The sequence below is a fragment of the Protopterus annectens genome, chromosome 9.part0 (assembly GCF_019279795.1).
Source record: "Protopterus annectens isolate FY-2018-M chromosome 9.part0, PAN1.0, whole genome shotgun sequence".
Lineage (NCBI taxonomy): Eukaryota > Metazoa > Chordata > Ceratodontiformes > Protopteridae > Protopterus > Protopterus annectens.
Window position 1 is genome coordinate 582,069,644 of NC_056743.1, and position 22,896 is coordinate 582,092,539.

General features: G+C 44.3%; 1 protein-coding gene across 3 annotated transcripts in view; it reads left to right on the forward strand.

Annotated features, from left to right (window-relative positions):
* ENTPD4 (ectonucleoside triphosphate diphosphohydrolase 4) overlaps positions 1-22,896 on the forward strand; it is a 203,254-nt gene that overhangs the window by 16,462 nt on the left and 163,896 nt on the right. For 2 of the 3 annotated variants that reach the window (XM_044083115.1, XM_044083116.1), the window contains exon 2: positions 5,983-6,108. In XM_044083115.1, the coding sequence (XP_043939050.1) occupies positions 6,037-6,108 (72 nt within the window). In that variant the 5' untranslated portion in view covers positions 5,983-6,036. Of the gene's footprint in view, positions 1-5,982; positions 6,109-22,896 lie in introns of those variants that run through there. The other variant, XM_044083117.1, reaches the window with a different exon arrangement.

A 22,896-nucleotide genomic window follows, 5' to 3' on the forward strand; every position in this document is an offset into this window, starting at 1 on the left:
GAAGCCTCAGTAGTGCTTTCATGTTACTCTGCAGGAAGAAACTATGACTTATTATGTGGTCAAGAGGCACATCCAGGCATTATTAGGGCTCAGAAACAGTTTGAAAATGGGACTGCTTTCATTTAATAAGGAAATCCACCATGTTAGCTTAAAAGACCACTACTCTAATTTTGCCCAGAACATTTTTTTCTACCTATGCTGATCTTTTCAAAGACATACTAGGCAAACTTCCAGTTGTGTACTCCATGAAGTTAGACCCAGAGGTCAGTTCAGTTATCAGGCCAGCACAAAGAGTTCTAATAGCCATGCATGACAGAGTAAAAGCCGAGTTAGATAAGATAGTTCTCAAGGTGTGATTTGTCCAGTTGCAACTCCAACTGAGTGGGCATCTTCCATGGTGGTAGCTCATAAGAAAAGCTCAGATGACATCAGAATATGTATTGACCCACAAGATTTTAACACGGTGCTAAAAAGACCTCATCATCCAATGCGCACATTCGAAGAAGTCACAGCCTTGATGCCAAATGCCACTATTTTTTCTGTCTTGAATGCAAAGAGTTCATTTTGGCAAATTCAGCTTGACAAAAAAATCCTCATTGCTCACTACTTTCAGTACTCCGTTTGGCAGGTACAGATTTTTGAGAATGCCATTTGTGATAAATTCTGCAAGTGAAGTCTTTCAACGTGCAATGGAGCAATTTTTTTCTGGGTATCCTTGTGCTATTATAGTGGACAACATAGTAGGAAGCAATGGTGAAGCAGAACATGACAGAAACCTCAGAAATGTTCTAGAAAGGGCATGTCAAGTGAATTTTAAGCTCAATCCACAGAAATGCAAATTCAGGTTACAAGAAGTTCCTTATGTTGGCCACTTATTTACGAGTACAGGCTTACAGCCAGACCTTTCAAAGCAAACAGCCATTCTCAAGATGCCAGCTCTAGATAATGTTCAAGCTCTGCAACGTTTTCTTGGCATGGTCAACTACCTAGCCAAGTTCATTCCAGACTTAAGCCAACTTTCAGCACCACTCAGAGAGCCAACATGTAAAGATGTATCCTGGTCTTGGTTAGAGCAACATCAAAGAGCATTGGATGTCCTGAAGCAGAGAATTTCTAGTCTGCCAACACTCTGATACTATGATGTTCATAAACCAGTTACTCTTTCTTGTGATGCTTCGAAATTTGGTCAGAATTATAAAGAACCCGGAATTAATGGACATGCTGCACCTCAGAAAATCCAAATCCCATCGAGCTACGCGCTCCAGAGACTTGAACCTCAGCACTGAAATAAATAGGACATGCTGGAGGGACAGATTCATAACCCAAGAGGCACATCCAGGCATTATTAGGGCTCAGAAACAGTTTGAAAATGGGACTGCTTTCATTTAATAAGGAAATCCACCATGTTAGCTTAAAAGACCACTACTCTAATTTTGCCCAGAACATTTTTTTCTATCTATAAAATCCCAGTCCAGGTTTGGCAGAGTCCCTCATTGACTCTCTTCAAGAGGAATCCTGATGAGTGGATGGGAGATCGTAGGTTTACCCTGGGTATCACTTCTGTGTCACTGTTAGACAGAGGCACAGTATACTAACCTCGAAAAAGGGCATAGCAAAATTAATTTAAAATGGGTGGCGAAAGCCAAACACACTCTGGCTAGGCTTATAAATGCCCTAGGGCAGATAGCCTAGTATGAACCTATGAACATTGCCATAAGACAGAGTGCTTCTAGAACCCTACACGTCACTGTCATAAAGTAATGAAACTGCCTGGTTGATGTACTTTCTGTCCATCACTGGCATTGCCACAACAAGTTGCACTCCATCAGAGAACAACATGGCTCCTGAATGGATGGCTGCCTCTTTCTGAACTTCTTTCAGCTGATTCATTCTGGCTTAGAGTAACTAGTGGTTTTGTTACAGGTCAGACCCTATGTCAGTGATTCCTTAGTATTACATGCATTACTCTTAGATGGCAGCATGTAAGAATTAAACTTTTGGCTGTCATCTCTGATTTTAAACACTGTGTGCCCCCCCTTAAGTAATAGAACCCCTATTGTAGTTATGCTCTACGTACCTACCATTAATGACGGTGTCATAGGTCGGAATATTGCCAAAACATTTATCACACTGATACTGTACAATTGATTCTGACGCAAGGCCATGCAAATGATGTCCAAACCTGTTCATGTTGGCATCAGGAATCAATGGACAACCAATAGCTGCTGAACCTTTCATTACTTAATTAAAATGGGCTAGAATTGTGGCAGAGTGTTTTTTTAATATATTTTTCTTCATTATTAGTTGTATAGCCTTTTCATTGTGGTGTACACTGTAACAGTCCATTTTCAGACTGTACACAAACATCGCTTGTGTTTACAGTACTAAGATTTCCTTGTGATCTCTAGACATTTTGATACTTTACAGTTAGGGATGGTCATCGTAAAACAATAATATGAACATATAACTTGAAATTAATGACAGCTATGACTATATATTTCATTGTATCTGTGGAACTTTCCACAGCTGAAGCTAGTCCACACTTTAGGCATTTCATATCAGCAACTCGGGCATGCACTGATTTCTTTTATAAATAACACGTAGCACACACAAAAATCAAGTAATTGTTTTAAACGCATTAAAGAATTATTGTCTTTATTTCAGCCTTTTCATTCTTCCTTTTGTTGACTGCACACTCACTGTCTGTTAACAGTTCGCATTCATGATTGCCAAATAATTATTTGAAGTAAAGTGATGCTAATAATCTTAGCATCCGTACTGAAAGTTTAAGGTTTCATCTTGTAGCATTTCTCTAGCTATGACTGACATTGCAGTAAATATTTATTTAGTTTAGTGTTACATATGTGCAGCAGCTTCCCCTGTTTGTGTGTTTCTGTTTTTCCCCTAAAACTGCTAAGTAAACTAACAAGTATAACAAAACCACTCATTTGTCTAAAACTGACTCTAAAATATAAGTAAAAAAATAAGTAACAGGCTTTCATGTATAAATTCACATTAGTTTTCCTAACTGGAGTGGTTTTGTTATATTTCTTGGGTTCATTCATCTGAAGATGGTTTGTGTTTGGCCGAATAACTCTTGTCACAAGAAATCTGGACAAAGCCAAAAATAATGGGGGGACAAAAGCACAAAACTAGGGACAAATGTTAAATATTGCCTGTATAAACTTAGAAAGGGGCTGGAATAAAAGGTGTTGTGTTAGTATGCATTTTCTGAAGGATATGAACTCTGAAATGTTAATGTCCGTCATTGTTTGATGAATTCAGTCCTTGCTGATTTGCCAGAAAACCAAAGGTTTTATGAGCAAAAGACCAAAAATATGATGCAAAAATCTGGACAGTTGAAAGCTATGGTTTAGCTTTTATGCAAATTGATGTTTTTCTTTAAATTTTAGTTAACAGGTTATTTGACTGATTCAGACAGGAGCTAAGTGAGTGACTTGAAACCAATGATGGAATCCGTGAACAGTTTCCAGGAAGCAGTGTAAATAGTTTTAGTCAAGGTGACCATTTTGTTACAGGACCTAAACTGGGACACTTGAGGGCGTCTCGGGAAGCCAGGTCTGCATTTACATTCTCCCAGCCCCCATGGGAGTGGAGATAGGGCAGCCATGTCATTTTGCATTAGGGCAGGCAGGTTGGCCTTCCGTCCTTCACCAGGCACTGTGGGGATGTCACTCTGTGAAGAGCACCACCCAGGAGGCAAGAGGCCATATGCCAGAAGGCTTGAAGCAATGCATATTCATTGGTGCATGGCACCGTAGGGGTGAGAGACTGAGGTGTGCCACAAAATATGCAGAGATGGGAGGTCCGAAGGCCATCTCCCCTACGAGTTTGAAAGCCCTAGGTGCAAGGCAAAGTGGAAAACCAGTGTCACGGAAGTCTGGCTGAGGGACAGTCTGAGGCTTTGTGGCCCAGCAGAGTTCCATGAGGCTGGAAAGATCCCCTGAGAATCTCCAAGAGCACGCATGACTACATGATTTGGCAGCAGTTAGGATATATGTAACCCTGGAAAATAGCTCTCTCTCCTGGGTAGAAGTGGAACCCCAGAGGGGGGTCAGTCCCAGTGGAGGTCTGGAAGGGAGAGAGAGTTGGAAAGTGACTGGCACAGGACAACTCTAGCTCTCTCCCCTGGGTAGAAGTGGAACCCCAGAGGGGGGGGGTCAGTCCCAGTGGAAGTCTGGAAGGGAGAGAGAGTTGGAAAGTGACCGGTACAGGACAACTCTCACCTGGGTGAGGGGGTACAGAGCATGCCCCATCTGGGACAGAAGTCTGGAAGGAGGAGAGGTGCAGATAGTGGCAGGGCTAGGCCAGCTCTTGCCTGGGTGAGGGGGTTCAGGCAGAGCTCCCCACAACAGAAGTCCTTAAGGGAGCACTAGGGCAGACAGCAGCGGGGCCTGGAGAGCTCCTGCCTGGGTGAACGGGGTCAGGCACAGCCCCTCCCAATAATGGAAGTCCTTAAGGGAGCAACTGACAGACAGTGGTGGGGTCTGGGGAGCTCCTGCCTGAGTGAGTAGGGTCAGGCAGAATACCCCATGATGGAGGGCCTTGAGAAAGCATCAGGGTGATTGGCAGAGTGGCCTGAAGAGCTCCTGCCAGGATGAGCTCCTGTCAGGATGAAGGCATCCAACTTCACCCCATAACCAACAACATCCTTGAAAAATCTCAAAGTCCCCAGAGCAGCTCTGGATGGGAAAGCAGGGAGACTCTCTGAAGCCTTCATGAGAGCGGATCTGCCCCTCAGCAGCCGAGGGGAGTTCCAGAGGAGTGGACTGGATTGGTGGGGGAAGCTCTCCTGAGAGGGTCCAAGGACATGAGCAATCCGGCACAATTTGGCTGCCTGCAGGAGACATGCAGGCGGCGGAGTCCCCTGACATGGGGGGGTTATGGCCGGGGAAGGTCTATTGGTCAGGTTGAAGGGGAGGATTGTAGGGTTTGGCCATGCAGAAGTCGGTACGAGAGCGCCAGGCAGATGGGTGTAGGGCCTGGAGAGCTCCTGCCTGCGTGAGTGAGGTCAAGCAGAACCCCCCACGATGGAAGTCCATGAGGGAGTGACTGACCGATGTTGACAGGGCCTGGATGGCTCCTGCCAGGGTGAAAGGCATCTGACCTTACCCCATACCCAATGGCATCCCCGAAAAATTACAAAGTCCCCAGAGCTGCTTAGGATGGGAAAGCAGGGGGACCTGCCATCCTGGGAAGCCAAATCACCATTCAGACTGAGGTGTCTAAACTGGGACATTTCTGTATCCTAAAGACAATGTTTGGGATTCCGGGACAGAGACTTCCAAACTGAGACTGCTCTGGAAAAATTGGGACCATTGGTCACCTTGGTTTTAATTAATTTTCAAAATTCATCAGTTTGCCTATGGGAGAGTAAATCTGTTTATATTCAGATTATTAGAATACAGTGTTAAAGTTGGGAGCTTAAGCAAGCCATGATGATGTGATACATCCTATTTTTGTGTAAGCACATGTATTGCTAGCAAACTGTCTAGAGAAAGCACTTAATAATTTGATATACTGTGGCTTTTACTGCCTGTGTAAATATATCAAGCTTTAAGGCATTTTCTGTAAAAGTGTGCTTGTGTGCATTGCTTTTTTTTCGTCATTGACCCTGTTGCAGTCATCTTCCTTTTTAGATTAATCATGCATGTAGATTTAATACTCTGTTTATGATTTAACAGCCTGTACCCATGAAAGATAAGAAAGATGAGTCACACAGAGCATTAATAATTTCAGGAAGTTTGAAAGCTGGATGGATATATAAGTTGCAAGAGTTTTGTTATAAAGCTTAAGTACCCTTAGTTATAATACAAGGAGAATGAAATGCAGTTATAAAGTAGAACTTGGAATATGCAAAATACGATTTTCTTTGTTAAACTATGTAGAATACATTAGTTGCTGTTTTTTTTTTTATTGTACTAGCTAAGCTGTTAATGTTACGCTTTAATCATCAAACAGTTGGCAGGAGCACCTTAAGTCTAGAAGATCCATGTGACACAGCTTCCTGAAGACATGCTGACACTTGTACCAAAGCTAAATTTCACTTCGTTGAATGTGGGTTACGTGAAGTCACATCATGGGAAGGTAAGTCTTTAGGACTTTTCACTGATCTATGCAGTCTGAACATTTTTGCATACCTTTTTGGTTTAAACTGATAAAAATGGAATACATAATGTTGAAATAAGGATATAGGAAACCTCCAGTAGAGTTGCATAAGACACTGTCATCACTGATTTCATGTAATTGTCAGAATGTTTATATGTCCTCCCAGAGCATTTGAAACAGTGAAACCTAGCCTTGTGTGGACAGTCTTTAAAGAAGCCGATTTGCATTATGCAGAGATGTGTTTATTTTTGTCTTCCAAGAGTCCACAACCCTGGTTGAAATGGACGCAGTGCCCTGTACTGTGAAGAGTGGACCTTTCTGTCCCAGTGAAAAGAGCCCACGACTCCAGCTACAAGTAGATGCAGTGCTCTGTACCGTGAAGAGTGGCCCTTTCTGTCCCAGTGGAAGGAGCTCTTGATTCCAGCTATGGTGGATGCAGAGCCCTGTACTGTGAGGAGAAGACCTTTCTGTCCCAGTGGAAAGAGCCCACAGCTCCAGCTATGGTAATGCAGTGTCCTGCTATGAGGAGCACATCCTTCTGTCCCAGTGGAAAGAGCCCACAACTCCAGCTACGGTTGATGCAGTGCCCCGTACTGTGAGAAGAAGACCTTTGTATCCTAGTGGAAAGAACCCACAGCTCCAGCTATGCTAATGCAGTGTCCTACTGTGAGGAGCACACCCTTCTGTCCCAGTGGAAAGAGCCCACAACTCCAGCTACGATTGATGCGGTGCCCTGTACTGTGAGGAGAAGACCTTTCTATCCCAGTGGAAAGAGCCCACATCTCCAGCTATGGTGGAAGCAGTGTTCTGTACTGTGAGGAGTGGACCTTTCTGTCTCAGTAGACTGGTTTTTCTACTTATGGCTGCACTTGGTTGTATAAAACTAGCTAGTGAATTTAAGAGGGCAAATGAGAACTGCAAAAAAAACATAAGGATACAAGTGGTGGTTTTTGAGGAAAAAATGCAGTTCTCATGGATTTGTGCTAAGTTATGAAGGTGTAGTTGGTATAATGCTGTGCCACATGAAAAATGTTATGAAGGTGCAGTTGGTATAGTGCTGTGCCACATAAAAAATGTTATGAAGGTGCAGTTGGTATAGTGCTGTGCCACATGAAAAGTGTTATGAAGGTGCAGTTGGTATAGTGCTGTGCCACATAAAAAATGTTATGAAGGTGCAGTTGGTATAGTGCTGTGCCACATAAAAAATGTTATGGTGGTGCAGTTGGTATAATGCTGTGCCACATGAAAAGTGTTATGAAGGTGCAGTTGGTATAGTGTTGTGCCACATAAAAAATGTTGCTTCAGAAATGGAGAGATGTGCAGGTAAACTTCCTGTCTGCATCTTTATGTAAATTGCCGGGGGAGGTAAACTTCTTGCCTGCATCTTCATGTAAATTGCCAGGTAGGTAAACTTCCTGTCTGCATCTTTTGTAAATCGCCAAGATAGGTAAACTTCCTGTCTGCATTCTTATGTAAATCACCGGGTTAGATAAACTTCCTCTGTGCATCTTTATGTGAACCACGGGAGAAGGTTAACGTCCGAGGCTTACCCAAAATGATGTGTGGATCTGTGGTAGTATTAGAAACTTGCACACATTCCATCTCCCTGAGATCGACATATAGCCTTTGACACCCAGTATGGGTTTTGGAAATCCCTCAGAACCCATACTGTGCCTTATATTACTTCATTACATACTTGAACTTCATCATACTAGAAAGACTATTTTTACTGCTTGACTATCCATAGTACCCTACTAGGAGGATTAAATAAACCTTTGTTGCAAAGTCACCACTCACGTATTTAGGGGTTGAATCACAAGCAGAACGTTAGATGAAGTTAAGTCCTGTTAGACACTCACCCCCCAAAAAAATTCCTTCTCTGTTCAGTTGTTTTCCATATTTGCCAGTTATCTCAAGTGTCTGAGTTCAGACCTGTTTTTTATTATTCTGATACTATTTCCCATTCTATTACAGTCTGTCAGAATTTTCACAGTTTTGTAGTGGCTCCTGCAGATGTCGCTGTTTTGGGTCCAGATGTCTTTAACATCTATGCAACCTTCCCCTCAATCAATAGACCCAACAATGTTCAGATTTGTTGAAAGTAGATCATGCCTGTTAAACATGTTTGACTTCTTTGGGAACGTTACCAAGGCCCTAGACTAGGGAAAGATAGTGCATACTGCCTATCTTGACCTAGCCAAGGCATTTGACACAATCCCCCCCATGTGGGTGTTATAGGGAAACTCTCCTAATTGGGAATTAATCACCACATTACCAGATGGGTAACAAAATGGGCTCACCGACAGGACACATACAGTCAAAATGGGTAACTTCACTTCTAGCAAAAGATCAGTCACCAGTGGTGTACCACAGGATTCTGTGCTGGACCCCTACCTGTTCGAAATTTATTTCTCAGAAGTCCAGACAAACTTGGACCACCTGTAGCAAACCAAGTTTACTGACTATTGCAAATTGGGAGCAATCATTGAGTCCCCCAACGATGTTGATATACTGCAGACAGGGTTAATGCAGACAAATGATTGGTGCCAGAGCCACGGATTAAAGCTAAATGCAAAATGCATTATTATTCCCTTTGGAAAAACTGACATCCCTGTTAATTATATTATATTAGAGTAGACACAGTGCTATGTGATCTGGGTGTGCAGGTTGATAGGCTGAACTTTGACCACCACGTATCCACAACAGTAAGGAAATCCTTCTATGTGGCACATTTTATATGTAAAGACATCAAATCTAGATCTAAGGATGTTATAATTTCATTATACTTGGCCCTCATCAGACCAATAATTGAGTGCAATGCTCCCTTTTCCATGTACCTCAACAGACACCTGCAACAGCTGGAGAGACGACAGAGGTTTCTCACCAAGAAATTACAGGGTACACAAAATAAGTCTTGTGCAGAAAGACTGAAAGCTGTGTCACTGTATTCTGTCTCCTACAGTTTGCTAAGGGGTGACCTGTGCCTGGCTTACAGGGCAGTCTGTGACTTGGCCCTGATGGAAATGCACATTCGTAAATCAAACTGCACAAAGGGTGACTCACTCCAGAGATCTTAACCTAGCCTCTGACATGAACAGGTCATGCTGGAGAGATAGATACATCTCCCAGAAACTGCATCTTCTCTGGAACAAGCTTCCAGTTCATGTGAAATGGAGCACCTCCATGACTTTCTTCAAATGCAACCTAGGTCAGTGGATGGGTGACCACAGATTCACTCCTGGGATGGCGCCCATGTCCCTTCTGGACAGAGGAAGTCGTTATTAGCTAACTTACCTTTGTGAACTTCACTCACCTAACCACCATTTGGGGCAATTCTGGATAAATATAGCTAGACTTGTAAGGGCTCTACGGCCGTTAGCTTAGTAACCTTTTATGAACCTGTGAGCCTATGAACAAGACCTGCCAGCACTTGCCAACAAAGCAGACTGTAGAGAAGATTGTGCTCATAGAGCCACCTCTTGGAGTGAGGGTCTGTCTGACTTCCACAGTCTTTAATATGTAATGCAGTGTTTTAATTGTTACATAAGACTTGAGTTTGCATGTAGGATGTCACATGATACAGTCTTGCTCTTCAGTTTAGTAGCAAAATAATTTTCTTTTTCTTTTTTGCTCCCCACAGCCTATTATCAGCTGCTCCCAGGGACCCCTTCTCATTCACTGGGCCTACCAAACCCTACTAGCCTACCTCAGACTTCCTATAACCCACATTCAGGGCCAGTATGGAGACTGAGACACCATGGGGTAGTGACATACTGCTGCCAAGGAGCGTGGACCCGTATTGTCATCTCCTGTTGTGCATCTGTCATGCCTTAGTGAGATGCGTACAATGGATCTGCTGTCTCCTCAATTTACCTTTGTAGTAACTCAACCACTGCCCTGCCTTCTTGAAGAAAAATGTCTCCTTATGTGTTTTCCTAGTCTCCACAGAGAAGATTACATGAGGTGTGCCCCAGTGTGCTCCCATCCTTTCCCTGCCAGCACTTTCAGACGTCCAAGCCACTAATCCAGTTTGGGTTGCCTGGATGTCTGATAGTACTGGTAGGGGGCGGATGGGGTAGGGGGCAGATGGGAGAATGCTTGGCGCACCTCATGTGTGCTGCTGTGTCCCTCTGTCAGCACTGTCAGACACCCAAGCCACTAATCAAATTCGGGTTGCCTGGGCTGTAGTCAAGGTTTTCTATGCCATGGTGCTGGCAGTTTTCAGCCTTGATTCTGAAGCATGTGGTTGTGCATATATAGGTTCACAGATTTATAGGTAAGTACTACCCTTGCTGGCCATTTTAAGCTTAGCCAATTTCCCTTTTGGTGCTCAAATTAACCAATCTCGTTTAATGTTAGATTGGCCTTACCCATCCGGTAGTCAGTAGTTATACATTAACCTTAATGAGAATAACTGAGATAATACCGGAGATTACTTGAAGGGACCCATGCATGGGGTAAAGCATTTAGGAGCAGCCTGTGTTCATTAGGAGTACAAGGGACATTCATGGGGTAAATTTTCTCTTTTCTCTCCATAGATCCAAGTTGTTTTTGAAATTGGACAGGGATGAGCTTTGCTGTACATGGATAGGGAGTCTGTTCGATATCAGCGATATCTTCTGTGAGGAATAGCTGTCCAACAAAACTGTTCTGTAGACGTTACTGAAAAGGTTTAGATCTCTAGACCAAAGATTTCTCATTCCATTTGACTTGCTGATGTGCAGTAAATCCATCAGTAATGAGTTTGAGGATGCCTTGTATGCCAGACACAGGTTACGTCTTAGCAGTCTGTAGAATACTGAGTATAGTGACAGCGCTCTGAATCGGTCTGCAGAATACTGAGTATAGTGACAGGGCTCTGAGTCGGTCTGGAGAATACTGTGTATAGTGACAGGGCTTTGAGTCGGTCCATGTAGGACATGTTGTTTAGACCTTTTATCCTGTTAGTAAGATATCTCTGTGGGAGTTCCAGTTGTTGCATGTGTCTGGACAGTTACATGCCAAAAGGGCATTCTACTTAATGATTGGCCTTAATGTAGGGGTTCCTGAGTGTTTGTATCTGGCTTGCAAGCTTGTAATTCTGCAGAATGAAACTGAACTGAATAACATCGCAGGGTCTGTTGTGGAATTGTGATTTTTTTTTTTCTTTTTTGTAGTAAAGAATATTATCTCTTATATTTAATTTGTCTCATATTTTGCTGTATTGTATGCATGCCTCCAAATGTGGTGCCTGGTGCTAAGAGCATAAAATACTGTGATGGTGTTGCACTACTGGGGGCAAACTATGCCTCAAAAGAAGAAACATTCTGCATCTAAAGTCTTGTGTCTTATTTCAGTCAGTTAAGTAGGACAGTTTTTAGGCTGCCCAACTTGGCATAATTATTCTTGTGGTTTAGAGGGAGATTGGTATGTACAAATCTCTTAAATGCTAATGTTGCCTCTGTTGTTACAGCGTTTGCTGCCTGTCTTTTGGCAGCAGTTTATTTTGGCTCAGAACTCTGAATAGGTGTGTGCTAGTATCCCTCATTGTTAAGGCTCACTCAGACTGTTCCGTATGGCTACAGTGCTAATTCTGTTTTTAGACAGCTGTCTGTGTATATTAGTTTTGTAGTGTGTTTTAATTTTGTGCACAGTATTGGAAATCTCAAGCATAAGTAATTGAGGGGAGATGGCAAAAGTATAGGTCTCTGGTACTTTTGAAATTGGAGCTATGTTAAGCAATGTCACAGCAGCATCTCTTGAAAACAAGAAACATTTTACTAATTGCCATGCAGGGAGTCTGAGACAGAATTTTGTCACCTCTGAGAGCATCAGGATGGACATGCTTCTTGATATTTTGATAAAAGTTTAGGGAAATTCCCAGCAATATGTTGCTATAGGGTTACAGTGTAGTAGGTCAGCAACGGTAATGGTTAGAATGATTGTAGACATGACAGGACTTGTGGCCATATACTTTCCACTCCTGTAATTTTAGTTGAGTGTAAGGGGGTGGGTGGTGTATAACTCAGAAGAATTGAACTTTATACTGCTAATGAATTTAATGGGTGGACACATTCATTGGCAAACTAAGTTTGTCAAAAGAAAGTCCTATTTAGAATGAACTTTAGCTCTTTAGCTGGTGTGTCAGCTTCATCTCCCTACGTTTAGGTGACCTTTTGCTAATTGAAAGCATCTGTATTTCAGGATCCTAAGTAACTTATAAGGGGTTCACTGGTTTAAAGAAATGTTATGCTCTTCTGAGTATCTTGGCTGATTTTAATTTTTCTTTATGGCACTCCCATCCTTACTAACCCCCAGGGCTTCACAAAAATGAAAACTTGAACAGTGCTGAAACACAGTTCCTAAATTTGTAGCACATACCCCTTTCAGAACCCACCACTGTATAGCAATGAAAAGCCTAAATTAGTTAGAACTGCTACATCAACTAACATATACACAACTTCTTACCACCTATAAAATTATCTAACATCCATCTGCCTGTCCAGCACTAAAAAAACTTTCTACACAACTGTGTTCCTAGTCAGTCATTGCAATCCAGTGAACAAAGACTTCTGTCTGTCTACATACCTAGCACATCTGCTGGGCATTGTTTGTACTTGTACAAGGTTGCTAAGTCCTGGAACACCTTATCTGTATCCATCAGGTCAGTACCTTCCCTCCTATCTTTCACAATCACTCTGAAAGACTTCCTATCTAAAGTCTGTCTTTATTGTTGCTCAAAACCAGGATAAACTATATCCCTAAATGTGAAAAAGTACCTTTTTATTTCCTATGCCTCCTTACTCTCCCTTCATAGGTTGGTACTAGGCTATTGGCCCTAGGGCCTACACAAGCCTAGCCATAACAATTCCCTGGATATTTCTTCCCACAATATTTACTTCCCTGGACCCCTGTGTAGCAGGGAGACTGACATGATCCCCGGGGTTAATTTCCTATCTCCTGTCCAGTCGTCAAGGTTCCTTTTGAAGAGGGCCAAAATCCTAACTGCTATCTGTTTCTCTTCCCTGAGATTCTCTCTAAATATATTGTAAGCCTGTTTTTTCCCTGAATTCATATTGCAATTCCTATTTGTATTACATTAACTTAACTTTAATTTCCCTACAAATTGCCTAAAATTTCTGTAAATATTAAATGATTGTTATATACCCTGTATTGGTTCTTAACCAATGTTTTTATATATTATGTCTAATTTGTTATTATTTAAACTGCATATGTTTTTGTTTTATTTTTTTTTTGAAGATTGTAAAATTATTGTTCTGTTATCTAGTAATTTGGAGCTTTTATCCCTGGTTCTCCACTGAAAAAGGGCTTCTACCCAGTCGGACTTTCCCAGCAATCAAATGTCAATAACTAAATAAATAAATATGTTCATCCTGATTTTTGAGTTAGCCGGCAGCTGCTAGGGTTAACAAGAAAAGAAACATTTGATGTTATGTGATCCTATCTCGCCTACATTCTGTACTGATGGGTTCGGAGCCGATCCCTCGGCTCCGACTCGGCACGCTTATGCTATAGAGCGAGGCCTCTTATTGGCTGAGCTATCTTTATCCCAGGATGCACCACCACTAATCCCCCAGATCTCGTTTGCCGCTAACAAGCTTAGACGTGGTCTCAACTTGGCTGGGCTAAGTACTATTTATTTAGGCTTTTTCCTGTCACAAATTTCCTTACTTTGAACCCAAAAGCTGTTTTAACAGCTGTTGTTGTTATATAAGTGTGATTGGTTAATTTCTGTTGAGAAATTCATGATTTTTTTAGTCAGGGAAGGTTTCCCGTTTTAGTTAGAGGGGCCTTCCCCTGTTGCTTTGCTACTAGTGTCTCTTTCTTGGGTCAAGTACCCGTTTAGGTTAGAGGGTCTTGACTCTCTTTCTCTCTTTTCTGTCTGTTTAACTGTTTAGTGTTAAAAAAAAAAAAAAAAAATATATATATATATTTGTTAAATTTGTTGAATTTAACTTTACCTTTTGGCTAAGTTTAGTATTTTTCACTTAGATAGACCGTTATGTCTAAAGAACACAAACCCTCCGGGTTTAAGAAATGCACGAGGTGTGGTTTTAAAATGTCCATAACGGACGACCACTCCTCGTGCGTCTATTGCTTAGGTGCCAAGCACCTACAAGAATCGTGTAGTGTGTGCCACGCTTTCTCATCAAGAGTCCTCCAGGAGAGGAAGAACAAATTAATCCTCAAGGGATTAATCAAGCCTTCCTTCGAGGAGGCTTTATCTTCCTCTCCGTCTCCTTCTAAAAAGAAGAAAGCGTCGGCTCCGACCAGTCAGTTGGAACCGACCGCTAAAAAATCTAAGCAGACTTCTCCATCGGCTCCACGGACTTCGGAGCCGAGGTCGGAACGGTCTGCCTCGATGCCTCCAGCCTCGACCCCTCTGGTTTCGGAGCCGAGGTCTGGGGCATCGAGAGGCGAGTCACCCTCATCGGCTCCACTGATACTGGAGCCGATAAGGGTTACCGGCTCAGACTCTTCCCCCTCGGAGCCGAAGTCCTTATCGGCACCGAGGGAAATTTCCTTGAGATCTTCCTCGGAGCCGATAGTTGTTGAGTCCATTCGGAGCCGGTCCCCGAGCCCTTCGGAGCCGATGGAGAAATCGGTTCGGGCCCGATCGGTATCCTCTAGATCATCCAAGATGTCTGATTCGGACATCGACAGGGTGCTCCTTCGACTCTTCCAGTCTCCGGTGTTCCAAAAGCTAGTTTCGGCTCCAGCCCATTCGGCTTCGGAGCTGATGGTCCACTCCCCTACTGTGGTTCCTCCTCCAACAGCTTTGGCACCGTTGGTGCTGGTGGAACCTGTGGAGGTGTTAGGGTCGGGACCGACCCTTGCTCCAACTCCGGCTCTTGGGTCGGAGTTCAGTACATGGACTTCTTCCTTCGGCCCTGGGGGGAGGCTTCGGGATTGATGCTTTCGGTCCCAAGTCTCCCTCTTGGTGCGTCGGCGGCGGGAGTGCCGTCCACTGTCGTGGCTACGGAGGTGGGACCCTCCCAGGATTCTGGTGGTCCCGCCTTCAGGGCTATGAGGAGTGCATTAGCCAAATCTTTCTTGGCTACCTCCACGGTTTCCTCAGCTCCTTCCCTGCATACGGAAACTGGGTCGTTGGCAGTCCCCCTGTCCTTAGACAGCGGAGCCCTGGGGCCTCAGGTTACCCCCGCTGGGGTTTCTCCCCCTCCTGGAGGTCCTTCTGAAGCCTCTTCGGAAGAACCCCCCAGGAAAAGATCGTGCAAGAGGAAGCACGTTGACTCCCCTGATGAGTCTCTAACATCCGACACTGATCTCGATGATGCAGAGGGGTCCCCTAAGTCGTCCTCGGATGATGTCTCCTTTGCAGACATCCTTGAAGCCCTAAAACAACAAGGCGGCTGGCAGTCCAAACCTCCCTCTGCTGATGAGTCTGTGTTCCTGAAAGCCTTCGGGGCTCAGCCCTCCGCCTCCTGGGTGTCTCCGCCCTTCAATGAGCTCTTGGATTTGATCTGTCGAAGGGCGTGGGAACACCCAGATTCTGTGGAACCGGTGCCTGCTCGTCCGAATAAGTTCCTTTCGGCGCCCCCTGAAAAAGAGTTTCTAACTAAAGGTGTGGCTGTAGATGCTTTGGTGGTGGCATCTGCTACCCAGCAAGATGTAGCAGAGGCTTCGACGTCCGTCCATCCTCCTAATAAGGAGTCTAGGAGCATGGATCGGTACGGAAAGCGCACCCTCAGTTCAGCGGCCTTTACACTGAGGTCCTTGAACTACCTTACGCACTTTACCAGATTTCAGAGGGATCTGATTAAGGAGCTATCCGATACCCTCTTGGGTAACCTGCCTGAGGAGCTGGCCCAGACGGTTGGCTCTCAGCTGGCTACAATGTCGTCCATTTCGAACTCGTCCATGAGGCTCATTTCTTATGCGGCCGAAGGCGAGTAGAGCGGCGGGTACAGGCATTGCTCTACGGAGACGAGCCTGGCTCCGCCTGTGTCATTTCGCGGAGGCCTTTAAGTCTTCCTTTGCCGACGCCCCCTTCGATGGGTCCTCCCTGTTTGGACCCAAGGTAAAGGACACACTAACCCGCTGTGAACAGGAGGGTAAGACTCTGACTGCCGTAGGGGCACGATTTTCCACTCCCTTTCGGCCTTATCCCAAGGCTAAAAGAGGAGGGAAAATGTGGTTCCGTAGATCTCAGAAGCCTTACCCCTCTCAGCAGGAGGATTCCCCTTCTAGAGGCCGAGGAGGGGGAAATTCTTCTGGAAGACGCCGTCCCAGAGGCGGCAGAGGCCCTCGCAACACTGGAGACCGCGAGTCCTTTCGTGGCTCTTCAGCCTTCCATAGTCCCTGAGGGATTGCCCGGCTGTGCAGCTCCGGAGCCAGTCGGGGGTCTTTTCTCGAAGCACCTAAAGGCCTGGGAAGGTATCACTCAGGACCAATGGGTGCTTCGGATTATAGCCGGAGGTTACTCCACCCTATTCTCTCACCCCCCCCCCTCAGCCCAGAAAAATCTCGGACCCGCCACCCAGTCAACAGGATATCGCAGCCTCAGAAGTTTCGAAGCTGCTGCAAAAAGGAGTCGTCCAACCGGTCCCCGCAGACCAGATCGGATTAGGGACTTACTCAAGATTCTTTTTGGTGCCAAAAAAGACCAGGGATTGAGGCCCATCTTGGACCTCAGCATCCTAAACCATTCAGTCAGAAAGTCCAAGTTCCGAATGGTCACCCTACAAACCATTCTCCCATTGCTGGAGAAGGGTGTTTGGATGTGCTCCATAGATCTCAAGGACGCTTATTACCATATCATGATACATCAAGCGTCCAGGAGACATCTGCGCTTCAGCCTAGGAGGCAGTCATTTTCAGTTCCGTGCGCTGCCCTTTGGTCTCACCACAGCCCCCAGGGTGTTCACCAAATGTTTGGCGGTCGTGACTGCTCACCTGAGAAGTCTAGGATTCCAGGTGTTTCTGTATCTAGACGACTGGCTCCTAACTGCCACCTCCAAGCATCTACTATTGCGGAGCCTACAAGCCACTATGTCACTGGGCAATTCCCTTGGAATCACCTTCAATTGGCTAAAGTCTGTGTTGCTGCCATCTCAACGCATAAGATTCATAGGGGTAGAGATAGACTCAAACCAAATGCGGGTCTATTTACCTACAGACAGGATACTAACCATACAGGCTCAAGTTCGAGCCTTACTTCCCAGATCCAAAGCCCCAGCCAGAATGGTCCTGCAGCTATTAGGATCCATGTCCGCCACGGTTCTTCTAGTTCCCCTGGCAAGGTTGCACATGAGAATTCTTCAGTGGCTTCTTTCAGCTCAGTGGTCCTTCCAGGAACTCCCTCTCAATCACCTCATATGGATCACGGAATCTTGCAAACGGGACCTTCGCTGGTGGCTAGTGCCCTCCAACTTGGATCAGGGACGACCCTTTGTTCTACCCCCCTCCGGCGGCCATTTTGACCACGGACGCCTCCCAGACGGGGTGGGGGCATTCCCTGGGCAGGTCAGTCCAAGGCAAATGGCACTCGGAAGAGACTTTGCTTCATATCAACGTCTTAGAAATGAGGGCAGTGCTTCTGTCCCTTCAAGCCCTTCACGATTATCTCCCTCAGGGCGTAATTGCTGTTCACTCAGACAACATGTCAGTTGTCTGGTACCTGAACAAACAGGGAGGGACCAGATCCTATCCTCTTTGCAGAGAAGCCATGAGAGTTTGGGAATGGGCAGTCTCGACCAAACGCTTCCTAGTGGCTACTCACATACCGGGCAAGTCCAATGTGATAGCCGACAGATTGAGCAGAACCATCCTCTCTCCTCACGAATGGTCACTGAATATTACAGTGGCAAGTCAGATTTTCAGCAAATGGGGAGTTCCGTGTTGCCATCTCTTCGCGACTCCTCTGAATGCAAAGTGCAAAGAGTTCTTCTCCCTAACCCCGGCTCCGGGGAAGAGCCCCATGGACGCATTAGTCCATCCTTGGCCCACCGGCTTGCTTTATGCCTTCCCTCCAGTTCCTCTCCTTCCCAGAGTGATTCAAAAGGCATCTCTCTTGGGGAGCAAAATGATCTTAATTGCTCCTTACTGGCCTCGTCAAGTGTGGTTCCCCTATCTTCGGAGACATGCTCTGGAAGGTCCATGGTTCCTGGATCAGATCCCAGACCTACTTGTTCACCAGTCGGGACTATTCCGCCAGTCCCTACACACCTTAAAATTGACGGCTTGGCTCCTCCTCTTCCGACGATAGTCAGGAGTCATACATTGGATCCAGATGTTGTATTTTCGGCCCATAAGTCGACTACAAAGAAACTGTATTCTAACAAATGGAAAAGATTTGCTGTTTGGGCTCAACTCCAGGGCCTGGACCCCATTTCTATTCCCGTAGCAGAGGTACTAAAATTTTTGACTTCTCTTTTCAATCAAGGCTCTTCAGTTTCTACCATCAAGGTACAATTGGCAGCAATCTCTAATTTTCATGAATCCATAGACCCACCTTTAATGAGCAACAGATTGTGTAAAACCTTCTTGAAAGGTGCTGCTCTATTAAGACCTCCGATTTCTCATCCTGCACCTCCATGGGATCTCGATATAGTGTTACGCGCCTTGACTTCTTACCCCTTTGAACCGGCAGCTACATGTGATATAAAGTTCCTATCATGGAAGACAGCCTTTCTGGTGGCGATTACTTCTGCCAGAAGAGTTTCAGAGCTTCAAGCTTTGTCTGTGAAACCCCCGTACTTGGTTTTTCACAAAGATAGAGTATCCCTCAGGCCAAATCCTTCCTTTGTCCCTAAAATTTGTTCTAGTTTCTGCTTACAACAATCGTTAGAGCTTCCAGTTTTTTTTCCCAAAATACTCTAACAAAGCGGAGTTCATATTCCACACACTAGATGTCCACAGACAGTTACCTTTTTATTTAGACAGGACCAAACAAACAAGGAAAACAGATGAGTTGTTTGTATCCTTTGCAGATAACAAATTGGGCAAAGCTGTCACAAAGGTCACTATTGCCAAATGGATCAGGGACTGTATTACTCAAGCTTATTTTTATTCTAACAAAGAGCTTACCACCTCTGTCAAGGCTCATTCTACAAGGGCTATGGCTACTTCGATAGCATTTCATTCTAAGCTTGCTATTAGTGACATTTGTGCTGCGGCTACATGGTCTTCCCCGTACACCTTCATTTCCCACTACAAATTAGATGTGGCATCTAGAGGACGAGCTTCATTTGGTTCCACAGTGCTCAGGAGTGTTTTCCAATGAGCCACCCGGGATTTAGGTGCTAGGGACGCTGTCCCATCAGTACAGAATGTAGGCGAGATAGGATCACATAACATCTTTTAGTTATGTACTCACCATAACTTCAGATGTTTGGGATCCATCTCACCACATTCTAATAACCCACCCTCCTTCCCCCTTCCTTGGAGATCAGAGGATATCAGAAGGTCCGAATCCTGTTGTTTCATCTTGAAACATCTAACAATGTTATATAATCAAGTTGTGCATGTGTGCATGAATGCGGACAAACAAGATCTGGGGGATTAGTGGTGGTGCATCCTGGGATAAAGATAGCTCAGCCAATAAGAGGCCTCGCTCTATAGCATAAGCGTGCCGAGTCGGAGCCAAGGGATCGGCTCCGAACCCATCAGTACAGAATGTAGGCGAGATGGATCCCAAACATCTGAAGTTATGGTGAGTACATAACTAAAAGTTCTTCTTCTTCCCCACCTTGATAAATGATAAGAATAGGTTAAAATCCTAAGAAGGAAGATGCACTTTATAGGTTGAATAGAACTTTGAGTTTCAACTCTGTTGTTGTATAAGACTGTATGAATGATGTGATCCATGGGTGACAGCTATGACAAGGTTGTCACTGGATGCTAAAGATTAAGAGATATAGTATAGTCATTCTAGTGGTCTAGAGGGATAAAGGCCTAACTACATCCCAATTGACCAGTTATCACCTTGGTGACTGACAGAGCAGCAAGGAAGGATGGATGTGCCCATCTGTGGTGGGAGGGTGTTTGTTGATGATGCTCACTTATGGGATGTGTGGTCCAAAAAGGAGAATTGTCCTTGGACAAATCAACACATATTGAAGGTGGAGCAGGGAATGGGTAGGGCATCTAAGAGAACCTCGCCCGACAGCAGCAGAGACTGCTGTGCCCCCAGGAATGTCTTGGGATCCATGACTTGCTGTAGTGATACTGGAGTAAGTCCGGGTAAGAGATAAGCTGGTAGACCCAGTATGAGCATGGGGCACTGGGAGCCAGTGAAATTGATGCCCTAAGGGAGATGAAAAAAAGATGCAGAGTTAAAAGCCCCTTGCTGATGTTAGTGGTGATGATGAAAGGAGTCATAGGTACAGCTCCTACTAACTAGAAAAGAGTAATTCTGTCTTGTCATGAAGGAAGAAGATAGGGAATTATTCCAGGCTTCATTGGTAAAAAGCATTTACCAAGGTGAAGAATTTCAGAATAGCCACATTACCCTCTCACTTTTTGGACATGAATGATGACTTATGATCTGAAAGAGGTCAACAGGCACCAGAGCTCACAAGATTTTCCTCGAGTTTGACACTGTGTTCCAGCATTTTCAATTCATGGTGCTTCCCTTTGGTTTGCAGTGGGTCCTCATGGTGTTACCATTTGCCTGGTGCTGGGTTATGGTTGTATTGTGGTTGAGGGACATTCACATTTTCTTGTACCTAGATGAATGCTTTATGGTGTTGACATTTTGGGAACATCTTCCAGAGCACTTGAAAGTGGTGATCCCCTTTCTTGATTGAGTTTGCCATCAGCAAGAAGTCATTTTTTGATTCATTAGGAGAAAATGTTTCACTGGGTCTGTCTTGGACTTTTAGATGCAAATGGTGCATCTCACCTGTCACTCATCTTATGTATTCAAATAAGACAACGAGGCTTGGGTGTTCGTTTTAAGATGTTTATTACACACAAACACATCAGGATGGATGATTGGAACATAAATCCTAAACAAACTAACTGACTGATTACTATACATGCACACATGCTTTCACTCCGGCTGCACACTCAACATGGCACTCTTGCTTGCACGTGCTCAGTACTTATATGCACATGCCCATAGACTGGAATGGCTCTTAAAAGGTCAACACACACACTGATCTACATCTTTCCCCTTTGACTATTCTGTCATGCAAATGAAAATGACAGTTAGATGAGCATGCATATTATACAGACATATATAAACAATAACAATCATGTCCAGGTTGCAGTGTATCTAGGACTAGGTCTTGAGATATGACCTGACCTCGTAATGAAATAATCAGTACTAGGTATAGCAAGAGGGACAGTTACTGGGGAATGTTTGGCTTCAGGACATTGAATGCTCTTTGGTGTTGTGCTGACCAGGACCAGGTGACATCTTTGCCTATCAGCTCTCTTAACGGTGCTGAAAGTTCACATAGATCTGTAATGAACTTGCCGAAATAGTTGACCATGCCAAGAAAACGTTGTAAGGCTGTGACATTGTCTGTAGCTGACATCTCAAGAATTGCAGTTTGCTTGGAAGGATCTAGTTGTAAGCCTGAACTGATAAACAAATGACCCACATAAGTAACTTCTTGCAGCCTGAATGTACATTTCTGAGGATTCAGTTTAAGATTCACTTCACGAACATGTTCCATAACATTCCTGAAGTTTCTATCATGTTCAACATCATGATTGCCACCTACAAGAATAGAATATCGTCTGCTATAATAGCACATGGATAGCCAGGAAAAATTTGTTCCATTGCACGTTGAAAGACTTCACTGGCAGAATTTATCCCAAATGGCATTTTCAAAAATCTGTATCTTCCAAATGGTGTACTGAAAGTGGTTAGCGATGAAAATTTTTGATCAAGCAAAATTTCCAAAAATGAATTTTTTTGCATCTATGACAGAAAAAAACAGTGGTATTTGGCATAAGGGTAGCAACTTTTTCAACTGTACGCATTGGATGATGCTTTTTTTCAAATCTCTTGGATCAATACATATTGTAATATCATCTGGGATTTTCTTATGAGCTACCACCATGGAGGATGCCCATTCAGTTGGTTCTTCTACTGAACAAATTACTCCCAGGCATACCATTCTGTGTAGTCCAGCTTTGGCTCTGCATTGGAAGGCTTCTGGAACTTTCCATGTTGATCTAATGACTGGGCTTACCTCGTGATCTAACTTCATGGAGTACATAACTGGGAGTTTGCCTCGTTTGTCTTTGAAAATAGCAGCATAGTTAGAAAATAGTTTTTGCTAAATTTTCTTTGCTACACATGCATATGTGGTTGACTTCTTTATTAAATGAAAGCATTCCCAGTTTCAAACTGTCCTTGAGGCCTAATAATGACTGTACATGTGCATTACTGAGCCTTCGGTTTGACTTTCTTCACCACCATAAGGAACAAGCTTCGCACACTTTGCCAAATCAAGATGTTCATCGTGTTACCCTGCTGCAGTCATCACACTTGGGTTATCCTGTCGTCAGGCGGTTCCGCAGTCGGACGGAATTCCAAAGTCTTGGTCCGGCGTCGATTGTTGTCGCTTCTTCCCTGACGTCAGTGCGCCAGGGGTATATATATTGGAGCCTTCAGTTTGAATTTCTTCACCACCATAAGGAACAAGCTTTGCACACTTTGCCAAATCAAGTTTCTTACCAGCTTTTGCTCTAGCAAACACATCTGCTGACATAACATTGCACTTTTAACCAGTATCGGCTTTGAACTCTACAAGTCTCCCATTAATCAGAACAGTACAAAACACTTCACTCT